Source organism: Haematobia irritans, chromosome 5, assembly GCF_050003625.1.
Source record: "Haematobia irritans isolate KBUSLIRL chromosome 5, ASM5000362v1, whole genome shotgun sequence".
Taxonomy (NCBI): domain Eukaryota; kingdom Metazoa; phylum Arthropoda; class Insecta; order Diptera; family Muscidae; genus Haematobia; species Haematobia irritans.
The window spans coordinates 174,631,876-174,649,348 of record NC_134401.1 but is presented as its reverse complement, the minus strand read 5'-3'; the positions used below and the strand labels follow the sequence as shown (position 1 = coordinate 174,649,348).

Below are 17,473 nucleotides of genomic sequence, written 5' to 3'. Positions count from 1 at the left end.
GGTGAGAACGCCGTATTAGCGTTGCGTACCAGCTTGCGAAATTGAACGCTACCGAAAATTTTGTTAGCATTAATAGCAATGCATATCTTATGGGAAGGAAATTTTTTGCTAGAGGTGCATACCGGCTTTTACTAAATTGACTTCTCCCGAAATTTTCGTTAACATAAACGCATTTCTCATTTCATTTTCGCTAGAGGTGCATACCGGCCTTTTCTGGGGATAAGCAGAAAATTCTAAAACGACGATAATTAGGTTGACTACATAAAAGTTAATCGTAGAAAATACAACTCTGAGAGTTTACTCAAGCATGTGCTTGACGAAAATGCTTGGTCATTGCCATCTTTCATGTTTAAACGGATATATTTTTTTAACAGGGGTCTTTTTGTTTCGCCACTTTTTTGGTTACGACAACCTTAAAATCACATGTGAGTATTTTAAGACATTTTAAACAAATTTCTGCAAAAATGTGTGCGAAAAAATATGCTGATTAAGAAAAATGTGTAATTACCATGAAATAACACAAGAAATGGAAAGGAATGTTATTTAAATGTGTTTAAATCGTAGACAAAGCACGCGTGTGAAAAACGGTGCGATAGCCGCATTTTTCGGGGAGTAATTTTTTTTTTGCAAACATGCATGATTCAGATTTTCAGTGTTCGGCTTCTTTGTGTACGCCGATTTTCGGTTCGGCCATCAAAAACTTGGTGACTTGAGATAGGAAATAAGTATAGAAATTATTATTAATTTAGAACAATCCAATGCCCCCAACGTGTAGAATTCTCGAAATTTTGCCACATTAACAACGTAGGCTGTGCTTGCTTGGTGCTAGCAGCATAGTAGGGACCGGTACCATTTCTTTATTTTATGTAGCAGCATTTAAATGCTAACATATTTTGAAAAGCTGTGTTAAAAATAAATTTCAGTGATGACAAATTTCAAATGATTTTATATATTTTAAAGACTGGATCGAAAATGTAGTAGAGGATAGAGGTTATGACGTTGTGGTATCTTTGCCGAGTTTTTTCTTCTTTTTTGTGAACGCGGAACGTCTGTATCTGTATTGCGGTAGTAGATGTGTATGCGTGTGTTTGGTGTAGCAGTAGTAGTGCGTATACATGCCGCTGTATCTCTCCATACAACAAAAGCAGAAAGCGTGTATGTAAAATTGTTTTTTTGTTTTTTCTTCTCCCTTTGCAAGCAAGTGTGTATGAGTAAACGATTTGGGTTGTAGAACGAAGAATGTCTGAAAGCAATAATGTTCCCAAAAAGTGGCAATATATACCTCCGGATACGATAGCTTGACTTGAGGCGTGGCATTTTGCGAAAGAAAAGCAATTTATTTACCTTCAGTTTTTTAATTTATTTTTGCTATTTTTCCTGTTTATTTTCAGATTATTCCTTTTTAACAACAGGGTCTAAACTTGAACTCTTGAAATATGGCTGAAATGGATGATCATCACTTCGAAACCGGCGATTCTGGTGCTTCTCAAACCTATCCTATGCAATGTTCTGCATTGCGTAAAAACGGTTTTGTTATGCTCAAGGGCAGACCCTGCAAAATTGTTGAAATGTCGACTTCAAAGACAGGCAAACACGGTCACGCTAAAGTCCATATGGTCGGAATTGATATCTTCTCAAATAAAAAGTAAGTTATATATTTATATTTTTGGTTAAAAACCGACTATTTACGGAAAGAGAAACATTGGTCATTACAATAAAAGTGATAGGGCTATATTCTATGGAAAATGCTGAATGACTATCTCTATAGACAATATGATGAAAAATATAGTATGGGTAAATATTATTTAGGTTGGGTTAGTTTAAAAGGAAACATTTTATGATTTGTTTTTTAATTCAGCACACATATATACCTGTCAAACTCAAAAAATAACCTTTTCTTTTTCCATAACTTTCTGTATTCGCTATCCATAATACATAAATTTCGAATAACAACATTTCTGGGGGTTTTTCAATATGTAGGATTGATGTTTTTCCACCATCCAAAATTATAATAATTATCTATTCTTTGTAATTGTTTCATACACAATAAACCAATTACAATATGCAATTTCAATATATTTAATTATTTAATTTATTATCACTCATAGATACGAAGATATCTGTCCATCCACTCACAACATGGATGTTCCTCATGTTAAGAGAGAAGATTACCAATTGACCGACATTAGCGATGATGGCTATTTGACTTTGATGGCTGACAACGGCGAAATCAGAGAAGACCTTAAATTGCCTGACGGTGACTTGGGTAACTCCTTGAGAGCCGATTTTGATAACGGCAAGGATCTTTTGGTAAGTGTCCAAACATATCTCTTGGCATTGCTTTGACACATTCTAATATCTATATCAATTGCTCCTATTTTATTACAGTGTACTGTCCTCAAGTCTTGCGGCGAAGAATGCGTTATTGCTATTAAGACTAATACCGCTCTTGACAAGTAGAGTGTGTATTTTGTGTGTAGTGAGTTCTTTTTATTTTTGTTTTTAAGAAAATACGTACCAACAGCTACAACAAGAAGAAATAAAACAATTTTTTGATAAAAAAATAAGAATAAAAAAGGACTTGTATAATTCTAGTTGCTGCAAATTTAGTTTGCATTTAAAACGAGAAACCATAATTATATGAAGTATATTTTTTAGAATATGTTTTTACAATATGCTTACTTATATATTCTGTCGTTTTAGTTTCCATCCTGAAACAATATTGTTCACTTTTTTACCCTAATATAGTACATAGATGTATGTCGAAAGAACTATCTCATAAATATACTTCGAAATTCTGAAAATACTATAAATTTAAATGCAAAACCCTAACCATCAATTAGGAGAATAATTAAAACGTTGAAGAGCGACATGAAAACAAAAATGTCTGTGTTTCGAAACACAACAATTAATAAGACAACATTTTGCCAATGAAATTTTATACTTTAATAAAAAAAAGAAATTTTCCAAAGTTTCGCATTTTTTATATTGTTTTTCAATAAATCAGCATGACTTTTTATTTGCACCAATATTTTTAGTTTCAGCGCCTGACATTAATCTATTCAAAACTACTTCAAATCCCATTTAAAGTGTTGCAGCTTTCAAACAAATGCTTTGGAAATTATCTAATCTTAAAATAACTATAAAAACCCAACAAATACATTATATAAAATGTAAACTTTGAATCTTGTAATCACATCCACTTAATGATGCCTCAAAATATGAATAATGAAAACAAATATAATTGTGAAAAACATCGCAAGGTTTATTAATTATACTTGGTACTTGAGTGCGGGACCCTATGTTCGTGTTACACAATAAAAGTGAAAACAAGTTGTGTATATAAACGAAAATTCGGGATGAACGCTCATAATTATTACGGGGGTTCTTCTAGATTCTTGGTTAGAGTTTATTTTAGAACTGATCGTAACCTTTTAGAGCGAGAGAATCGTAGGAATTTCCATGGCAATCAAACTGAATCTGATTTTTCACCATTTTAAAATTCAATTTTTGAGGAAAGTTGATTAGTAAAAGTGGTCTTTAGATGTACTCCACTTTTACTGTTTGCTGAATTAAAGTCAAAGTACATAGAGGGTGCTGCAACATCAGCTGCTAAAAATGCAATCATTACTAAAATAAAGATGACTAAACTCTCCCTCGAGGTCCGAAGTATCCTGTAAATCCGTGTGGTCTCATGTTTTTGAAGATCGCTTCGCACAACAATTTTAAAAAGCACAAATGTTGAGATGACAAGAGTCGACTGTTTTCGGAGTTTGGTATCCCTAGCCTGTGTAGTCCTGTTAGGTCCGATATTTCAGGCTCACTTAGACTGTTTAGTCCATTGTGATACCACACTGGAGAACTTCTCTCTTATTAATGCGTTCTGCCTGAACGGAGTTCCACATTACGGTGATGCCACTTAGAGAAGCTTTGAAACACTTGAAAATGTTACCGGCATTACTGAGAGGGGATAATCCACAGCTGAAGAACTTTTTAGTGTTCGGCCGAAACTGGGATTGAAACCATGACGGGCATGCCAACCATTGCACCACGCTGGTTCCTGTTATTTTTACATTTGTAAGAGCTGGGCAAAAATGGTCTGATAAGCGATTTCTATTATTAAGGGCATCACAGTACAACCTTAAAAACTAACTGGTCAGCTAGGGATACAAAACTCGAAATGTCATTATTTCAGGTCTCCGTAACATGTATTGATGAACTCTTGCAAGAGCTACGTATAACGTTATTGTGATTGTTTCAAGATAAATTATCATAGACCAATAAGGGTGTAGACATCTCAAGTAAATTCACAGCCCTGTACTTTGTCTGCACGCCGTAGAGGGCCCTTTTTCGTCTGCAACTGAGTGATTTTTTAATTTATTTTCTTTCCTTTGTTCTTTTGATGAAACACCAAATATTTTCTTGGTCTATGTTGTTTACAAATTAAAAAATCACTCAATTGTAGACCAAAGGAGCCATCTACAGTGTGCACACAAACTACAGCGCTGTGAATTAACTTGAGATGTCTATACCTTCCTTGGTCTATGGTAAACAAAAGCAAACAGCTGTTTTAAAAAAATTGTTGAGCAAAAAATTCAAATCACCGTACATTGAGAAGTGGTAGCTTCATAGTAAAATGAGTTTTGATGGAATGCCGAAAAAACTTGGCAGCACTGAAAACAAACAGACGTACCTATTTTTCTCGGATAATAAATTTTCAATTAATTTATATATTTTTGGTAATATTGTTGACCCAGGCAATTCTACTGCAAATATTGCAAGGAATATGCCTGGCCATATACCGCCTGATATGGAGTGTGATGTAGCAGAGGTAGAAGTACCTCCACCAAATCAACTACAACAAGTGCCCATTGCCGGCAACAATAACAATCAACAAATCATCACCCAACCAAATTACCGCAAAAGGCAGCGGCTGGAAACTACAACCCCACCATCGGAAATTGTAATTCCTGACCTGTCGGAAAAGCTAAGGAACTATAAACCGACTGATCAAAACAGGTTTGGCATCCTAGGAGTGTTGGCTGATATCAACATTGAATGTCCAAGTACCAGTTCACAAGCCCCAATCAAAAACAACACAAACAAAACAAACAACACAAACAACAACAAAAATACACAGAAACCAAAATGGTGTCCACCCATTTTCATCTATAATGTGAATATCAAAACTCTTGTTGACACTTTGCGAAGTACGATACCACCATTTTCATTTAAAATCAAAAACATTAACAAAAACAAAAGCAAGATCTACTTTGCGGACGTAAATGTACATACATCAATGATGGCAATTCTCAGGGAAAAGAACATACATTCATATTCTTTCACTCCGAAAGAATTGAAGCAAACATCTCTTATATTAAGAGGTCTTACATTTGACACGGAAATTGAGGAAATGAGATCTGAACTGGATGCTATAGTTCCTGACACTGTGGCAAACATAGTGAAATTTACAACTTCAAATTCCATTAAAAAGAATATTGATACCGGCCTTTTCCTCGTATCTTTATTTCCAGGAAAAACACTGAATGACGTCTCCGGAATAAAAAGTTTACAAAGTCAGATAGTCGAATGGGAGATGCCCAAACAAAAAGGAGCTGATATACAATGCCGCAGATGTCAGAGATGGGGGCATACTGCAAAAAACTGCAACTCTGGATACAGATGTGTTAAATGCGACCAAAGCCACAATCCAGGTGAGTGTCAGAGAACAAGAGATGATGACAAAGAGCCCTTTTGCAATAATTGTAAAGAGACTGGACATCCCGCAAATTGGCGAGGATGCCCCACTTACAAAAAATATACAGCAGCCAGGAAACAGAGATTTGCCAAAGCAGCAGAGGAGCGTTCCATTGCAAGGAACAATGTTAAAAATGCAATTGGTGTTTCCAATATCATCCCTGAGCAAACCTTTGCTGGTCTCTTCAATACACGTCCTGCACAAAATATTTCAATACAAAAACCATCCATTATAGATCAATTCATGAAACTGAGTTCACTTTTCCTTGAACCAGAAGAGTTATCAATTGAGCAGGAGATAAATATATTCCTGACTGAATACTCAAATATGCCAAGGGCAGAAGCCAAAGCCGAATTTATTCGTATTTTAACCAAAATTAAGACTAAATATGGACCATAGAGCCATCAATTTTTTAACCTTCAATACAAGATCATTGATCGATACCAGTAGACAAATTGACTTGACAAATACTTTATTTAAAAACAATATTGACATTGGATTCATTCAGGAATGCCATCTGAAAGGAAGAAGAAGAGTGAAATTAGGTGGATACAACTTTGTGTATGACAACTCACCATTAGGTGTTGCTGTTGTTTGTAAAAATACTTTTCTCCACGAAAAGGTTTTATTAAATGATGTCGGTATCAAGACGTCCTTCATAAAAATTGAATCGTTTTTCAATAATATCACAAAAAAATATTTGTTTGGGTCTGTTTACATACCATGTAATCACCCAGTCCAGCAACTTGAAAATGACTTGGAAAAATTACTCCGCCTATGTCAGAATTTTGATGCATTTGTCCTTGGTGGAGATCTCAATTCTAAAAACCGTGCGTGGGGAGATGATTCCGAGAACTCAAATGGCAAAATACTGTTCAATTGGCTTGAAAACAATTCTCTTGATGTTGCCAGATTATGCGATTCTTCGCCCTCTTATCCGAACGGCCCCTCTTATCTTGATCATTTTTTGGTCAGTTCTCAGCTTATCAGTGGCAACATGGCGAATTTTAAAATAACATCATTACCATCATTTTCGGATCATTTTCCACTCAAGCTTAATTTAAAACTTCAGCATTCTGGCTTTCTTCTACGATCTCCAAGTGTGATCACATCTTATAAAAACACCAATTGGAACAATTTTAGACAAGATATGGATGCTGCTTCAACTAGATTGTTGCCGCAACGCAACAACAATTTGGAAATCACTGAAATTGATGATTTGATTAATGATTTCAACGAAACATATAAAACAATCCATAACTCTCATTGCCAACAAATCCAAATAATGGATAATAAATTCCCATTATCAGAAAGGACAAAAAAATTATTCAAAATCAAACACAATTGGCAGAAACAATTGAAAAATATATTTCATCGTACTGGGAACAGAGCGAGTAGCCAGTATACCATTCTTTCTAAACAAATTCAACTGTTGAAAATAATAATAAAAGAGTGCGTTAACATTGAGCAAGCAGAAAAATTTAAAAATAAACTACAAAACATCAAACCAGGTCCCTCCGCCTTCAAGGAAATATACAAAATAACGAGTAAAGTAAAATCCCCATTTTGCAGTCAAATCATTATCAACAATGATATTTCCAAGAATCCCATTGCAATAGCGAACCATTTCCAACAATATTACAATACCGTTTTTCAGAGAACAGTACCAGTCCAACCAGTCTCGGATTTGAATACAAAAGTACCTGCTTATATAGGGGCTACATCTCCACATATCTATTCATTTGATGATGATTTCAATGCGGTTCAAAATTCTGACAACTTCCATTTCACAAATGTAGAGCGGATTGGAAATATTATACATCATATAAATAATAAAAAATCAAGTGGCATAGATGAGATCTCAAATTTTATTATTAAAAAATTTCCCTGCTCAACACTGAAACTTCTTACATGTATATTTAATCATTGTATAAATAACGGATATTTCCCTTCAGTGTGGAAAGCTGCAAAAATATTGCCGATTAAGAAGAAATCGGACAGCATGGAACCTGCTGATTTTCGTCCAATTTCCCTCTTATCTAATATCGGGAAACTTTTTGAACAAGTCCTAAAAGAGAAAATAGAAAATGGTTTCATAATTGATCCTATACCAAATTACCAATTTGGTTTCAAAAAAGGTCACTCCACACAACACGCACTTTTGAAATTTCACAATGATATAATATCAAATCTCAATAATAAAATATGTACTGTTGCCATTGCATTGGACATTCAAAAGGCTTTTGATTCCGTATGCCATATGGGAATCCTATATAAACTTGTGGGACTAGAAACAGATCCATTTATTGTAAAAATACTCACCAGTTATTTTACAGACAGAAAATTCGCAGTAAATATACAAGGGATATCCTCCAGCATGGGTGAGGTAAAAAGCGGCGTTCCACAGGGAAGCGTCCTGGCCCCATTTCTCTTCAATATCTTCCTGAGTGATTTCCCACACACTCATGTTGATTCACAGGCAATACTATATGCTGATGATTGTTTAATTTATGCCCACAGCACTTCTCCGGCAGATGCTCTAAATAAAGCAACACACCACCTTCAACGTATTTGTGACTACTACGTAAAATGGGGTATATCAATTAATGCTTCAAAATCTGAAGCAATATGCATAAGAAACCCGTCTGGAAAAGGCCCCAGGTTTGTAGTCCCTGAGAGCAAATCATTGAAACTTACTCTGAATGGCATCGAAATTCCCTTTGAAACAGAAATAAAATATCTAGGAGTCACATTCGACAATTTGCTAAAGTTCAACACTCACGCCCGGTCAACACTGAAAAAGACAAAACGTATACTTGGGTCATTCTCATACATCCTGGGTAATAAATACTTACCCCAAAACACAAAACTCCTAATATATAAAGTGGCTATAAGACCAATATTATTATACGGATTTCCAATCTGGTTCACTATCTCGCCGACAGTGGCTAATGAATTAGAAATCCTTGAAAGAAAAATATTAAGGAAATGTGTCAACAAACATTACCAAAGCCGTGAAAAAAAATTCTCCAATTCATATATTTATGAAACATCTGGAGTCCAACCATTTTGTAGGTACGCCCTTAACCTCCAACGAACATTCATCGAGAAGCTTGCAGCACATGAAAATGACTTGATGAGTACAATCTACAACATTGAGGAAAACTCTAATTGGTCTGATTCTAAATATCTCTCGTCTGTTGCCATCATTAATGAAATTCTTGACAATGAATCAGCCAATTATATCTTACCGCAATTCTTCCAGAAAACTACACCAGGAACACATAGAGGATAATTAGTTATTATAAGAAACTTTTATTTTCTTAATTAGTCTCTAAAATGAAATATGTGCAATATCTTTTTTTCTATAATAGACAATCAGTCATATTACAACACTTGTCTACCCTATACTCATGTATATTCGATTATTTTCTTAATTAGTCTCTAAAATGTAATATGTGCAATAACTTTTTTCTATAATAGACAATTAGTCTTATTACAATACTTAACTACCTTATACTCATGTATATTCGATTAAACTGTGATACTAGTGTAACAAATACTTACCATTTTACACCAATAGCTATTATATTAGCCTTCGTCGCTAACACACATTTTGTTAACTCGTTTTAAGTGTTTTATAGTCGTAATTTTAGTCTTATTTATTTATTTACTCTAATAACAGACACTCGCGCTCTGTAAGAAAACAACAAAGGCTGTTTGAGCAAGCCTTTTTTTTCATTCATGTCATGTGCATTGCACAATCGATTCTTTTTCACTTTAAAGCAAGAGCTATTTTACATTATTAAACTGTGTATTAGAACAAGACAGATATAGTTCTAAGTTTACCACTAACTTATCGAAAAGTTCATATCATCAATGTAATCGAAAAGAATAAGTCTCAAATAAAAAAATACTTACTTACATGAGTTTTGATGATGCTATTGTGGCTAATATAAAGAAACACGATTCTGATACGGATAACGATGATGATTGCGACAACGAAATGTACATGGAAGAATATAGTTTCAAGGAGTGGGAAGAAAAAACATCAGATCCTCTTTTAGGAAATGACGAGAGGGCAGTGAAAAAAGAGTTCAAGTGGCAATGTACGGGAAACGATTTTCTAAAACCATACGATGAAGAACAGGACAACGAGTTTGGTTGCAGTGAAAATAAAGTTAGACGTACCGATATGCTAGATTCAAATGGCCAATTTTGGAGTAAGGTGCATAATAATCTATATATTTCTATTTTCTGCGTTTATAGTTTGTAATCGGAAATATTTTTAAGGTTCCCTTCACACCGCCCATAGCAGATGATTTGCCTGGTTGTACCGCTGGAGGAAAAGGTGTTTATTATGTGATAGAATATATGGAAAATTGTCTCAAATTTAATTTTTGTGTAGGACCGGCTAAGTGCGTTTCAAATCCATTAGAAGCGTGGCATTTATTTATTGATGTTCCAATGTTGACAAAATTGGTAAAAGACACCAATGAGGTGATCAAAGCCATGAAAAAGAAGGAATCACATCAAAAGTGTTTAACCGACTTATCAGAAATAAGATCTTGGATAGGTTTGAATTATTTATGCGGGGTACTACGTAATTCGACACATCCTGGACCCGTAGAAGAATTGTGGACTCTGGAGATGGGGAATGCTATATTCAGAGCCACTATGTCCTATCGTAGATTTGAATATTTAAGTGAATGTATACGCATTGCTGAGAGGAGAGAGGAAGACAACAACCAGCCATTAGATGAAATTGCAGACTTTTGGGAGAAACTGGTAATCAATTGCAGATCATATTATTTTCCTAGCGATTTCATTGTGATTGATGAGTCGACTTTGGACTTAACTGTGGATCCGCAAAGTCCCTTCAATCATACACTTCCATCTCAACCGGGATTAAAAGGCCTGCGCGTTGTCACAATGTGTGATGCTAAAACACTTTACATATGTAATGCTATAGTCGCAAGTGATCAAGATCCATTGGATGAAGAAGTCTGCCAGTTGGTAAATGACATAAAAAATTCTAGGAGATGTGTTTGCTTAAATCAGCGATATAGCTCTATAGGATTAATGGAGAAACTGAAACATTATCAACTGCAAGTTGTAGGAGCATTGGCGCAAAATGCACATGAAATTCCAATTGGATTATACCATCAATCTACAGATCCACAGGTCTGGTATACAGAGAATGATATCACATTAATAGCTGGGTTGGATAGTTCTTTGTCTCCAACAAAATTTCTTCTAACAAGCTGCCTTTCAAAGCGTATTAATGCGATGGAACTTTACCAGACTGTTAGGAACTCAATCGCAAATGCACACGAACAATTGAAAACTTTTTCAACCAGGTACGCAAGCATAAAGTCCCGACATAGTTGGTCACTAGAGCTCTTCTATTTTATGATGGACATTAGTGCATTTAACGCATGGATCATTTACCGGTTATCAGAAAGCGGTATTGCTGATATTGAACAAAGAGATTTCCAGCGTCAATTGGGCTTATATTTGACGCAACAGCAACTAAAACGCAGAATGCACATAAACGTTAAACTTCCTTTGCCTCTAAAACTCCAAATAGCCGAGGTGTTAGGCGAAAATGTAGAAGCTTTGCTTAGTGGTGTAAACAAAACCGGCGATGAATGTTCCAAGCTAAATGGTTCAATTCCAAATGATAAAGCGTTTATACAAGAGGGCATTATATTGCAATCTCGGGAAAATGAAAACCGAAAAAGATGTCGAAAATGCAAATCGCGAAATTCGTCAAAAATAAAGACACGGTGTCAACAATGCATTCTACCATTCTGCATGAGACATTTAATTTCGAGATGTGAAAGTTGTTCGGGGTATGAGTTAAACCAAACTGAGGAATCAAGAGGAAGTGATCACTAATCGTCGCAGAATTAAGAATAGGCCAAGAACGCAATAATAATAATAATAAAAAAAATAAATAATTTATTCATTCGAGGTAAGTTGTAAACTTAAATATAATTCTATGAAGGACGGTAAAACAATTTTAGTCAACATGAAAATTTGATTTTAATACAACATGTGAGCATAACCCGGCATGCTCGCTTTGCATACAAAGCGTTGTACATTCAATGCCAGCTTCTGCCGTACACTAACGAGTTTTTCAGCAGTGGCCTATAACCTGTTGGGGTTGCTGATGATATATCTGAGTGTTTTAACGCTTCTCTACGTGGTTTCACTCCTAAAGACCGGTAATAGGCATAATGACAGCCCGATATTTCAGACTCACTTAGACTATTCAGTCTATTGTGATAGGTTACTAAGTTTGTGGTTCAAAGATTGGAAATCAAAATTAGAAGTGCAAAATAAGAATAAATATAAGTCTTCTATTTGCAAAACATAACTTCGAGGGAATTTGCTTTTACATATTTGAATTGCCCAAAGAATAACTCCTGAGTTTCTTTCCTTCAAAATAACTTGAATATTAAAACTAAACGTGAAAAACGTGGTCCCTTGTCACTGTTTTATTTCAGTTTAAACAGAATCGGATTAGAAATTGTTGAAAAATTGTGTTCTCAAGAGAAAAACGAAATCAAATTGGATTTCATTTTGTTGAAGGCAAGCATTTTGACGCTTTGTGTTTATTGTGACCATCGTCCAAGATTGATATAGATACATTTCTTCGTCTATGGTTGGGATTTCACAACTTATTGTGAATGTTTAAAGATAAATGACATAGACCTTCCTTGGTCTATGGTAAATGAAATCAAACAGCTGTTGAAAAAAATATTTCCAAAAGAAACATCAATCATAGTAAAATGAGTTTTGATGATTCTATTTTGGCTAATATAAAGAAACACGATTCTGAATCAGATGACAATGATGATGATTGCGACAACGAAACGTACATGGAAGAATATAGTTTCATTGAGTGCGAAGAAAAGACATTGGATCCCCTTTTAGGAAATGACGAGAAGGTAGTGAAGAAAGAGTTTAGGTGGCAATGTACGGGAAATGATTTTCTAAAACCATACGAGGATGAACAGGACGGAGAATATGACTGCAGTGGAAATAAAGTAGGACGAGCAGATATGCGCGGTTCAAATGGCCAGCCTTGGAGTAAGGTAAAAAATGCAACTTTCCAATTAAGCCGGGTTTAAAGTTCATAATCGAAAATGTTTGTAGGTTCCCCTTACACCGCCCATAGCGGATGATTTGCCGGGCTGTACCTCTGGAGGAAAAGGTGATTATTATTTGGTAGAATATAGGGGAAAATTGTCTCAAATGATTTTTGTGTAGGACCGGCCAAGTGCGTTTCAAATCCATTAGAAGCGTGGCATTTATTTATTGATGTTCCAATGCTGAATCAATTGGTAAAGAACACCAATGAGGTGATGAAGTCCCGGAAAAAGAAGGAGTCGCATCAAAAACGTTCAACCGACTTATCAGAGATAAGATCTTGGATAGGTTTGAATTACTTATGCGGGGTTCTGCGTAATTCGGCATATCCTGGTCCCTTAGAAGAATTGTGGACTCTGGAAATGGGAAATGCTATATTTAGAGCCACTATGTCCTATCGCAGATTCCAATATTTAAGTGAATGTATACGAATTGCTGAGAGGAGAGAGGAAGGCAATTACCAGTCATTAGATGAAATTGCAGACTTCTGGGAGAAACTGGTAATAAATTGCAGATCATATTATTCTCCTAGCGATTTTAGTATGATTGATGAATCAATTTTGGACTTCACTGTGGATCCACAAAGTCCCTTCAGTCACACCCTTTCCTCTCAACCGGATTTAAAGGGTTTGCGCGTTGTCACAATGTGTGATGCTAAAACACTTTATATGTGCAATGCTATAGTCGGAAGTCACGAAGATCCATTGGATGAAGAGGTCTGCCAGTTGGTAAATGATATTAAAAGTTCTAGGAGATGTGTTTGCTTAAATCAGCGATATAGTTCCATAGGATTAATGGAGAAACTGAAACATTGCCAACTGCAAGTTGTAGGAGCATTGGCGCAAACAGCCCATGAAATTCCTGCCGAATTATGTCATCAAACTACAATACCTCAGGTTTGGTACACAGAAAATGATACCTCATTAATAGCTGGGTTGGAACGTTCGGTATCTCCAACAAGATTTCTTCTGACAAGCTGTCTTTCAACACGTATTAATGCGGTGAAACTCTATCAGGCACTTAAGGACTCAAACGAAAAATCATATTCAAAATTGCGAACTTATTCAACCAGGCACTCTAGCACTCGATCGCAATATCCTTGGTCTCTTGAGTTTTTCTATTTTATGCTGGACATAAGTTCGTTTAACGCCTGGATAATTTACCGGTTATCGGAAAACGGTAATGCTGATATGGAACAAAGAGACTTCCAGCGACAATTGGGCCTCTATATGACACAGCAGCAATTGAAACAAAGAATGCAAATGAAGTTTAAACTTCCATTGCCCTTAAAACTCCAAATAGCCGAGGTGTTAGGCGAGAATGTAGAAACATTGATAAGTGGTGCAAAAAAGTCCGGTGATGCATCTACCAGGTTAAATGGCTCAATCCCAAGCGAAAAAGCGTTCATACAAGAGGGAATTACATTACAATCACGAGAAAATGAAACCCGGAGAAGATGCCGAAAATGCAAAACGCGAAACGGCTCAATAATAAAGACGCGATGTCAGCAATGTCTTCTCCCGTTCTGTCTGCGGCACTTAATTGCAAGATGTGAAAAGTGTTCAGGATATGAGTTAAATCAACCGGACGACTCAGGCAGAAGTGGTCAGTAATCGACACAGGACTAGAAATTGATTAAAAATAATATATAATAATACTAAATTAATGAAATAGAATAAAAACAAAATTTTAAATTAAAAACATATCAAAGACATGCATAGGCTCTCCTGAAGTTTTTTCGCTTCCCGAGAAAAAATATCTGGCTAGCTAGATTCCATAACCAATTGTCTGTCTTTCAACCCGAACAAAATAACCATTTAAATGTATATTGACATATAAAGCATTAATTTCTTGGCAGAGGAAACGCTGGCAAAATAAATATATAAGACCGCGAGTTATTGCGTTCATCACTTGTTCGAGAAAAAAAAAACAAATTCGAACGATTTTTTACTTGGGAATTTTTGGAGTACCCTCATACACACAAGTCTAGTGTAGCTTGATAGGGTATTGAAACAATTTTATATGACGACAATGAGCATTAATGAATGAGTTTGAAACGGATGACGAATGATACGAGAGACATGGTGATCCTCTTTAATATATCCAGTAGCCACATCGTAAATTAAAATCTGAATTTATGATGATACAAAATACGACCCTGGATTGGTTTCTTTCTGTTTTATTTTTTTTTTTCTACTCTCATTTAATTGCAAATATTTAGATTAAGTAGTAATCACAACAAATGTATCTACATTATCTAAACCGATCAACCAACGTATTGCTATTGTGCTGAAACTCAACTCAGGTGCCATATGAATAACGAATAACTTGAAGGCATAATGCCGTCTTAGTCGTTCTCTAAGAAAATGTTTGCGTGTGAGAATACCTTTAAAATTTGTACTGAAATTCTTTGTAAGAAGGTCTTTGGCTAGATTTGCGAAACGCGGGTAGATCTTGGTTGGTTTCATTTTCACGGATAAACAAGCTAAGGAACTGCTCGTTTTGTGTTTCCGATAGAGGCATAACAAGCTCTGAGCAAGACTTTATTATTTCTGCGCAGGCTCGCAGGTCCTTCCGATTGTCTGTAAAAAAGGAAATATTAGAAGGAATCAAATTGATTTTGAATCTTAGTTACATTGATAGGTGAAGAGCAAGCTAAGACAATTTGAACAAGCTTCCCTTTCATTGTACTGGAGAAAAACTTCTATCAAGCGATGGACGGCATCGACATTATTTCGACTTAGAAACGAGCTACAGAGTGCAGCAGACCTTGGAGAGAATGAAATAGAAAAATAGGCAGTATTACCATTATTTTTTATTGGTAAATGTATGATATGTATGTAGGCAGTTTGTCATTTCTACCTTTTAGCTACCAATTGCTGCAGGTCACCATAATGAGCAAGTAAATCCGATGCGGACTTTTGGTCGCAAAACCAATCACTTATAAAACATTGCTTCCAAACGCAAGCCAAGACGAATATATCTTTGTGTTTGTCATACAGAGTTCGTGCCACCTCCATCAAACAAACCAATACCGCCTCACTCTTCTTAGCTAACGTTTCCTCCGAGATTGTTCGAAAGGCTGCCCGTATCATTCTTTTCCCCTCATTGGAGCTGCTTGCTTCATATCCTTGCAACAAAGTTGTTAACGCCAAATCCGTGCCCCCACTTCGCCACTGTGCCATTGCCTTAAATGGGGCCAAATCTGCGTACATTTGCGATAAAGGATGATTCATTTTCTTGCATATTTCAGAAAACGATTCTATTTGCTGGATACGTGATAAACTAGATAAATACTTTAGACAAGCAATGAGCACTTCATTTGATGGAAGTTGTTGCCATCGAATGCATTGTCGGACCAAGTACAAAAAATCAACTTTATTCTTAATTTCCAATGTGGATGTTAGTAAATTATCAAGTTGAGCTTGGGATAACGAACGTATGTCCAAACCCAGTTCCGGCGAACGAAGCGCATGTAAATCATGCAAAACTGCTTTGGACATAAGACCAAAATTCTTAGATATACTGTTCGTTCCACCAGCGACTTTGTCAGCTCCCGTGTTCGTCTGACTAGCCAAAGGTTCTGATTCAGACTTTTTCATTAGGTTGCCTCGCAGCTCTTCCCATTTTTTGCTTTTGCGTTCGACCAACTCGTTTGTAAAGCAATCGATGGCATCGATTTGGGTAGACTTTCTTTGGATACCAGAGTGATTCGGCCACAGAAACGCAATACAATTTTGGAAACGTTGTAAAGCTAATTTCCGCGGAGAAGCAGGAGCAGCTCGAGTAAGCATAGCCATGTTATTCAGATGTTTTTCTTTTGGGATACACTTGGCTTCACTTGGAGCTGATTCAATACATTTTTTAGTCCTGTCTCGCCTCCTTCACTACACTGAATTTTATAATATATTTGACATTCGTATAGTCAAATTAGTCTACCGTTGTAACGTATTGAAACATATGTTGGATTTTATTTTCAAAGTTCCTCATACTCGTAAGTGACAACAATCGCCAACTGTTATGGGGAAACATATCAAAAATTATGAAATGTACATGCAAGTAGTTTGCCATCACTATTGTCACAAAAGCCATTTTATATGTTGTGAAATCTTGACAAAATCCTCATTCAAGTTAAAAATGCAAAAAAAAAAAAAAAATATCCATGACGAATATTATATTTTTATCAAATCTTGTGAAATTATGGATGGAAAAGATCCACTGCGATGATTGTTTCACAGCTTCTTTTCGCTGTTCTTTTTTTGAATTACTAAATCTAGAAAAACGTCAATTACACAATTTAATTTTAATTATTAATTTTATTTCTGCGTGAAAGTAATATTGTCGATGAGACCTTACAAGACAGATCCCTGCCAACATTTTTTGAATTTGAGGGCGCTTCTGAGAATCCCCAATAATCATATACGACATCAAAAACTCGTCGGAAAAGCGCCGTCACTATTGAGAAGTTGTACCACGCCAAGTTACTACGAAAAAGTTTCTCATCAGTGCAATTATTAGGTGCCTATTTAGATCAATTTCGAAGGACGCCAATAAGAA

The 17,473-nt window shown here is 35.7% G+C and overlaps 5 protein-coding genes across 22 annotated transcripts; 3 read left to right on the top strand and 2 right to left on the bottom strand.

Annotated features, from left to right (window-relative positions):
• Positions 1–300: 300 nt before the first annotated feature.
• LOC142239560 (eukaryotic translation initiation factor 5A) lies at positions 301–2,971 on the top strand. Its single transcript, XM_075311353.1, has 4 exons — positions 301–425; positions 1,392–1,645; positions 2,109–2,310; positions 2,389–2,971. Exons 2-4 carry the CDS (start codon positions 1,437–1,439, stop codon positions 2,458–2,460), a joined length of 483 nt encoding a protein of 160 aa, XP_075167468.1. The 5' UTR covers positions 301–425; positions 1,392–1,436; the 3' UTR covers positions 2,461–2,971.
• Positions 2,972–6,213: 3,242 nt separating this feature from the next.
• On the bottom strand, positions 6,214–9,497 carry LOC142239557 (uncharacterized). 18 transcript variants are annotated; one of them, XM_075311341.1, is made up of 8 exons: positions 9,326–9,486; positions 8,824–9,027; positions 8,541–8,723; positions 8,456–8,476; positions 8,081–8,338; positions 6,481–6,963; positions 6,334–6,412; positions 6,214–6,275 (listed from the first exon to the last, which is right to left on the bottom strand). In XM_075311341.1, the coding sequence occupies exons 2-5, from the start codon at positions 8,880–8,882 to the stop codon at positions 8,191–8,193; spliced, it is 411 nt and encodes a 136-aa protein (XP_075167456.1). In that variant the 5' UTR covers positions 8,883–9,027; positions 9,326–9,486; the 3' UTR covers positions 6,214–6,275; positions 6,334–6,412; positions 6,481–6,963; positions 8,081–8,190. The 18 variants fall into 18 exon arrangements, 12 of the variants coding, with proteins under 12 accessions (XP_075167456.1, XP_075167464.1, XP_075167465.1 ...); XM_075311349.1 differs by lacking the exons at positions 6,214–6,275; positions 6,334–6,412; positions 6,481–6,963 and adding an exon at positions 7,609–7,826 and having other exon boundaries at positions 8,081–8,297; positions 8,541–8,552; positions 8,614–8,723; positions 9,326–9,497; XM_075311350.1 differs by lacking the exons at positions 6,214–6,275; positions 6,334–6,412; positions 6,481–6,963 and adding an exon at positions 7,609–7,826 and having other exon boundaries at positions 8,081–8,297; positions 8,541–8,552; positions 8,614–8,706; positions 8,766–9,027; positions 9,326–9,480.
• Positions 9,498–9,657: 160 nt separating this feature from the next.
• LOC142239555 (uncharacterized) lies at positions 9,658–11,734 on the top strand. Its single transcript, XM_075311338.1, has 3 exons — positions 9,658–9,986; positions 10,052–10,109; positions 10,167–11,734. Exons 1-3 carry the CDS (start codon positions 9,684–9,686, stop codon positions 11,657–11,659), a joined length of 1,854 nt encoding a protein of 617 aa, XP_075167453.1. The 5' UTR covers positions 9,658–9,683; the 3' UTR covers positions 11,660–11,734.
• Positions 11,735–11,873: 139 nt separating this feature from the next.
• On the top strand, positions 11,874–14,850 carry LOC142239554 (uncharacterized). Its single transcript, XM_075311337.1, has 3 exons — positions 11,874–12,861; positions 12,923–12,980; positions 13,037–14,850. Exons 1-3 carry the CDS (start codon positions 12,556–12,558, stop codon positions 14,527–14,529), a joined length of 1,857 nt encoding a protein of 618 aa, XP_075167452.1. The 5' UTR covers positions 11,874–12,555; the 3' UTR covers positions 14,530–14,850.
• Positions 14,851–15,079: 229 nt separating this feature from the next.
• LOC142239556 (uncharacterized) lies at positions 15,080–16,820 on the bottom strand. The gene is made up of 3 exons (XM_075311339.1): positions 15,779–16,820; positions 15,552–15,685; positions 15,080–15,498 (listed from the first exon to the last, which is right to left on the bottom strand). The coding sequence occupies exons 1-3, from the start codon at positions 16,714–16,716 to the stop codon at positions 15,305–15,307; spliced, it is 1,266 nt and encodes a 421-aa protein (XP_075167454.1). The 5' UTR covers positions 16,717–16,820; the 3' UTR covers positions 15,080–15,304.
• Positions 16,821–17,473: the final 653 nt, after the last annotated feature.

What these genes read in the sequence shown, in the direction of transcription:
- LOC142239560 (XM_075311353.1), top strand. Translation starts at nt 1,437, where the DNA reads ATGGCTGAAATGGATGATCATCACTTCGAAACCGGCGATTCTGGTGCT. An exon ending in GATATCTTCTCAAATAAAAA is followed by an intron (nt 1,646 to 2,108) that starts GTAAGTTATATA and finishes TATCACTCATAG; the next exon opens with ATACGAAGATATCTGTCCAT. An exon ending in ATAACGGCAAGGATCTTTTG is followed by an intron (nt 2,311 to 2,388) that starts GTAAGTGTCCAA and finishes ATTTTATTACAG; the next exon opens with TGTACTGTCCTCAAGTCTTG.
- LOC142239557 (XM_075311341.1), bottom strand. Translation starts at nt 8,882, where the DNA reads ATGTGCTGCAAGCTTCTCGATGAATGTTCGTTGGAGGTTAAGGGCGTA. An exon ending in AAGGGCGTACCTACAAAATG is followed by an intron (nt 8,724 to 8,823) that starts GTTGGACTCCAG and finishes TTTTCTTTCAAG; the next exon opens with GATTTCTAATTCATTAGCCA. An exon ending in TTTTTCAGTGTTGACCGGGC is followed by an intron (nt 8,477 to 8,540) that starts GTGAGTGTTGAA and finishes TCTGTTTCAAAG; the next exon opens with GGAATTTCGATGCCATTCAG.
- LOC142239555 (XM_075311338.1), top strand. Translation starts at nt 9,684, where the DNA reads ATGAGTTTTGATGATGCTATTGTGGCTAATATAAAGAAACACGATTCT. An exon ending in ATGGCCAATTTTGGAGTAAG is followed by an intron (nt 9,987 to 10,051) that starts GTGCATAATAAT and finishes AATATTTTTAAG; the next exon opens with GTTCCCTTCACACCGCCCAT. An exon ending in TTGTACCGCTGGAGGAAAAG is followed by an intron (nt 10,110 to 10,166) that starts GTGTTTATTATG and finishes ATTTTTGTGTAG; the next exon opens with GACCGGCTAAGTGCGTTTCA.
- LOC142239554 (XM_075311337.1), top strand. Translation starts at nt 12,556, where the DNA reads ATGAGTTTTGATGATTCTATTTTGGCTAATATAAAGAAACACGATTCT. An exon ending in ATGGCCAGCCTTGGAGTAAG is followed by an intron (nt 12,862 to 12,922) that starts GTAAAAAATGCA and finishes AAATGTTTGTAG; the next exon opens with GTTCCCCTTACACCGCCCAT. An exon ending in CTGTACCTCTGGAGGAAAAG is followed by an intron (nt 12,981 to 13,036) that starts GTGATTATTATT and finishes ATTTTTGTGTAG; the next exon opens with GACCGGCCAAGTGCGTTTCA.
- LOC142239556 (XM_075311339.1), bottom strand. Translation starts at nt 16,716, where the DNA reads ATGGCTATGCTTACTCGAGCTGCTCCTGCTTCTCCGCGGAAATTAGCT. An exon ending in CAGCAATTGGTAGCTAAAAG is followed by an intron (nt 15,686 to 15,778) that starts GTAGAAATGACA and finishes ATTCTCTCCAAG; the next exon opens with GTCTGCTGCACTCTGTAGCT. An exon ending in CTTGCTCTTCACCTATCAAT is followed by an intron (nt 15,499 to 15,551) that starts GTAACTAAGATT and finishes CCTTTTTTACAG; the next exon opens with ACAATCGGAAGGACCTGCGA.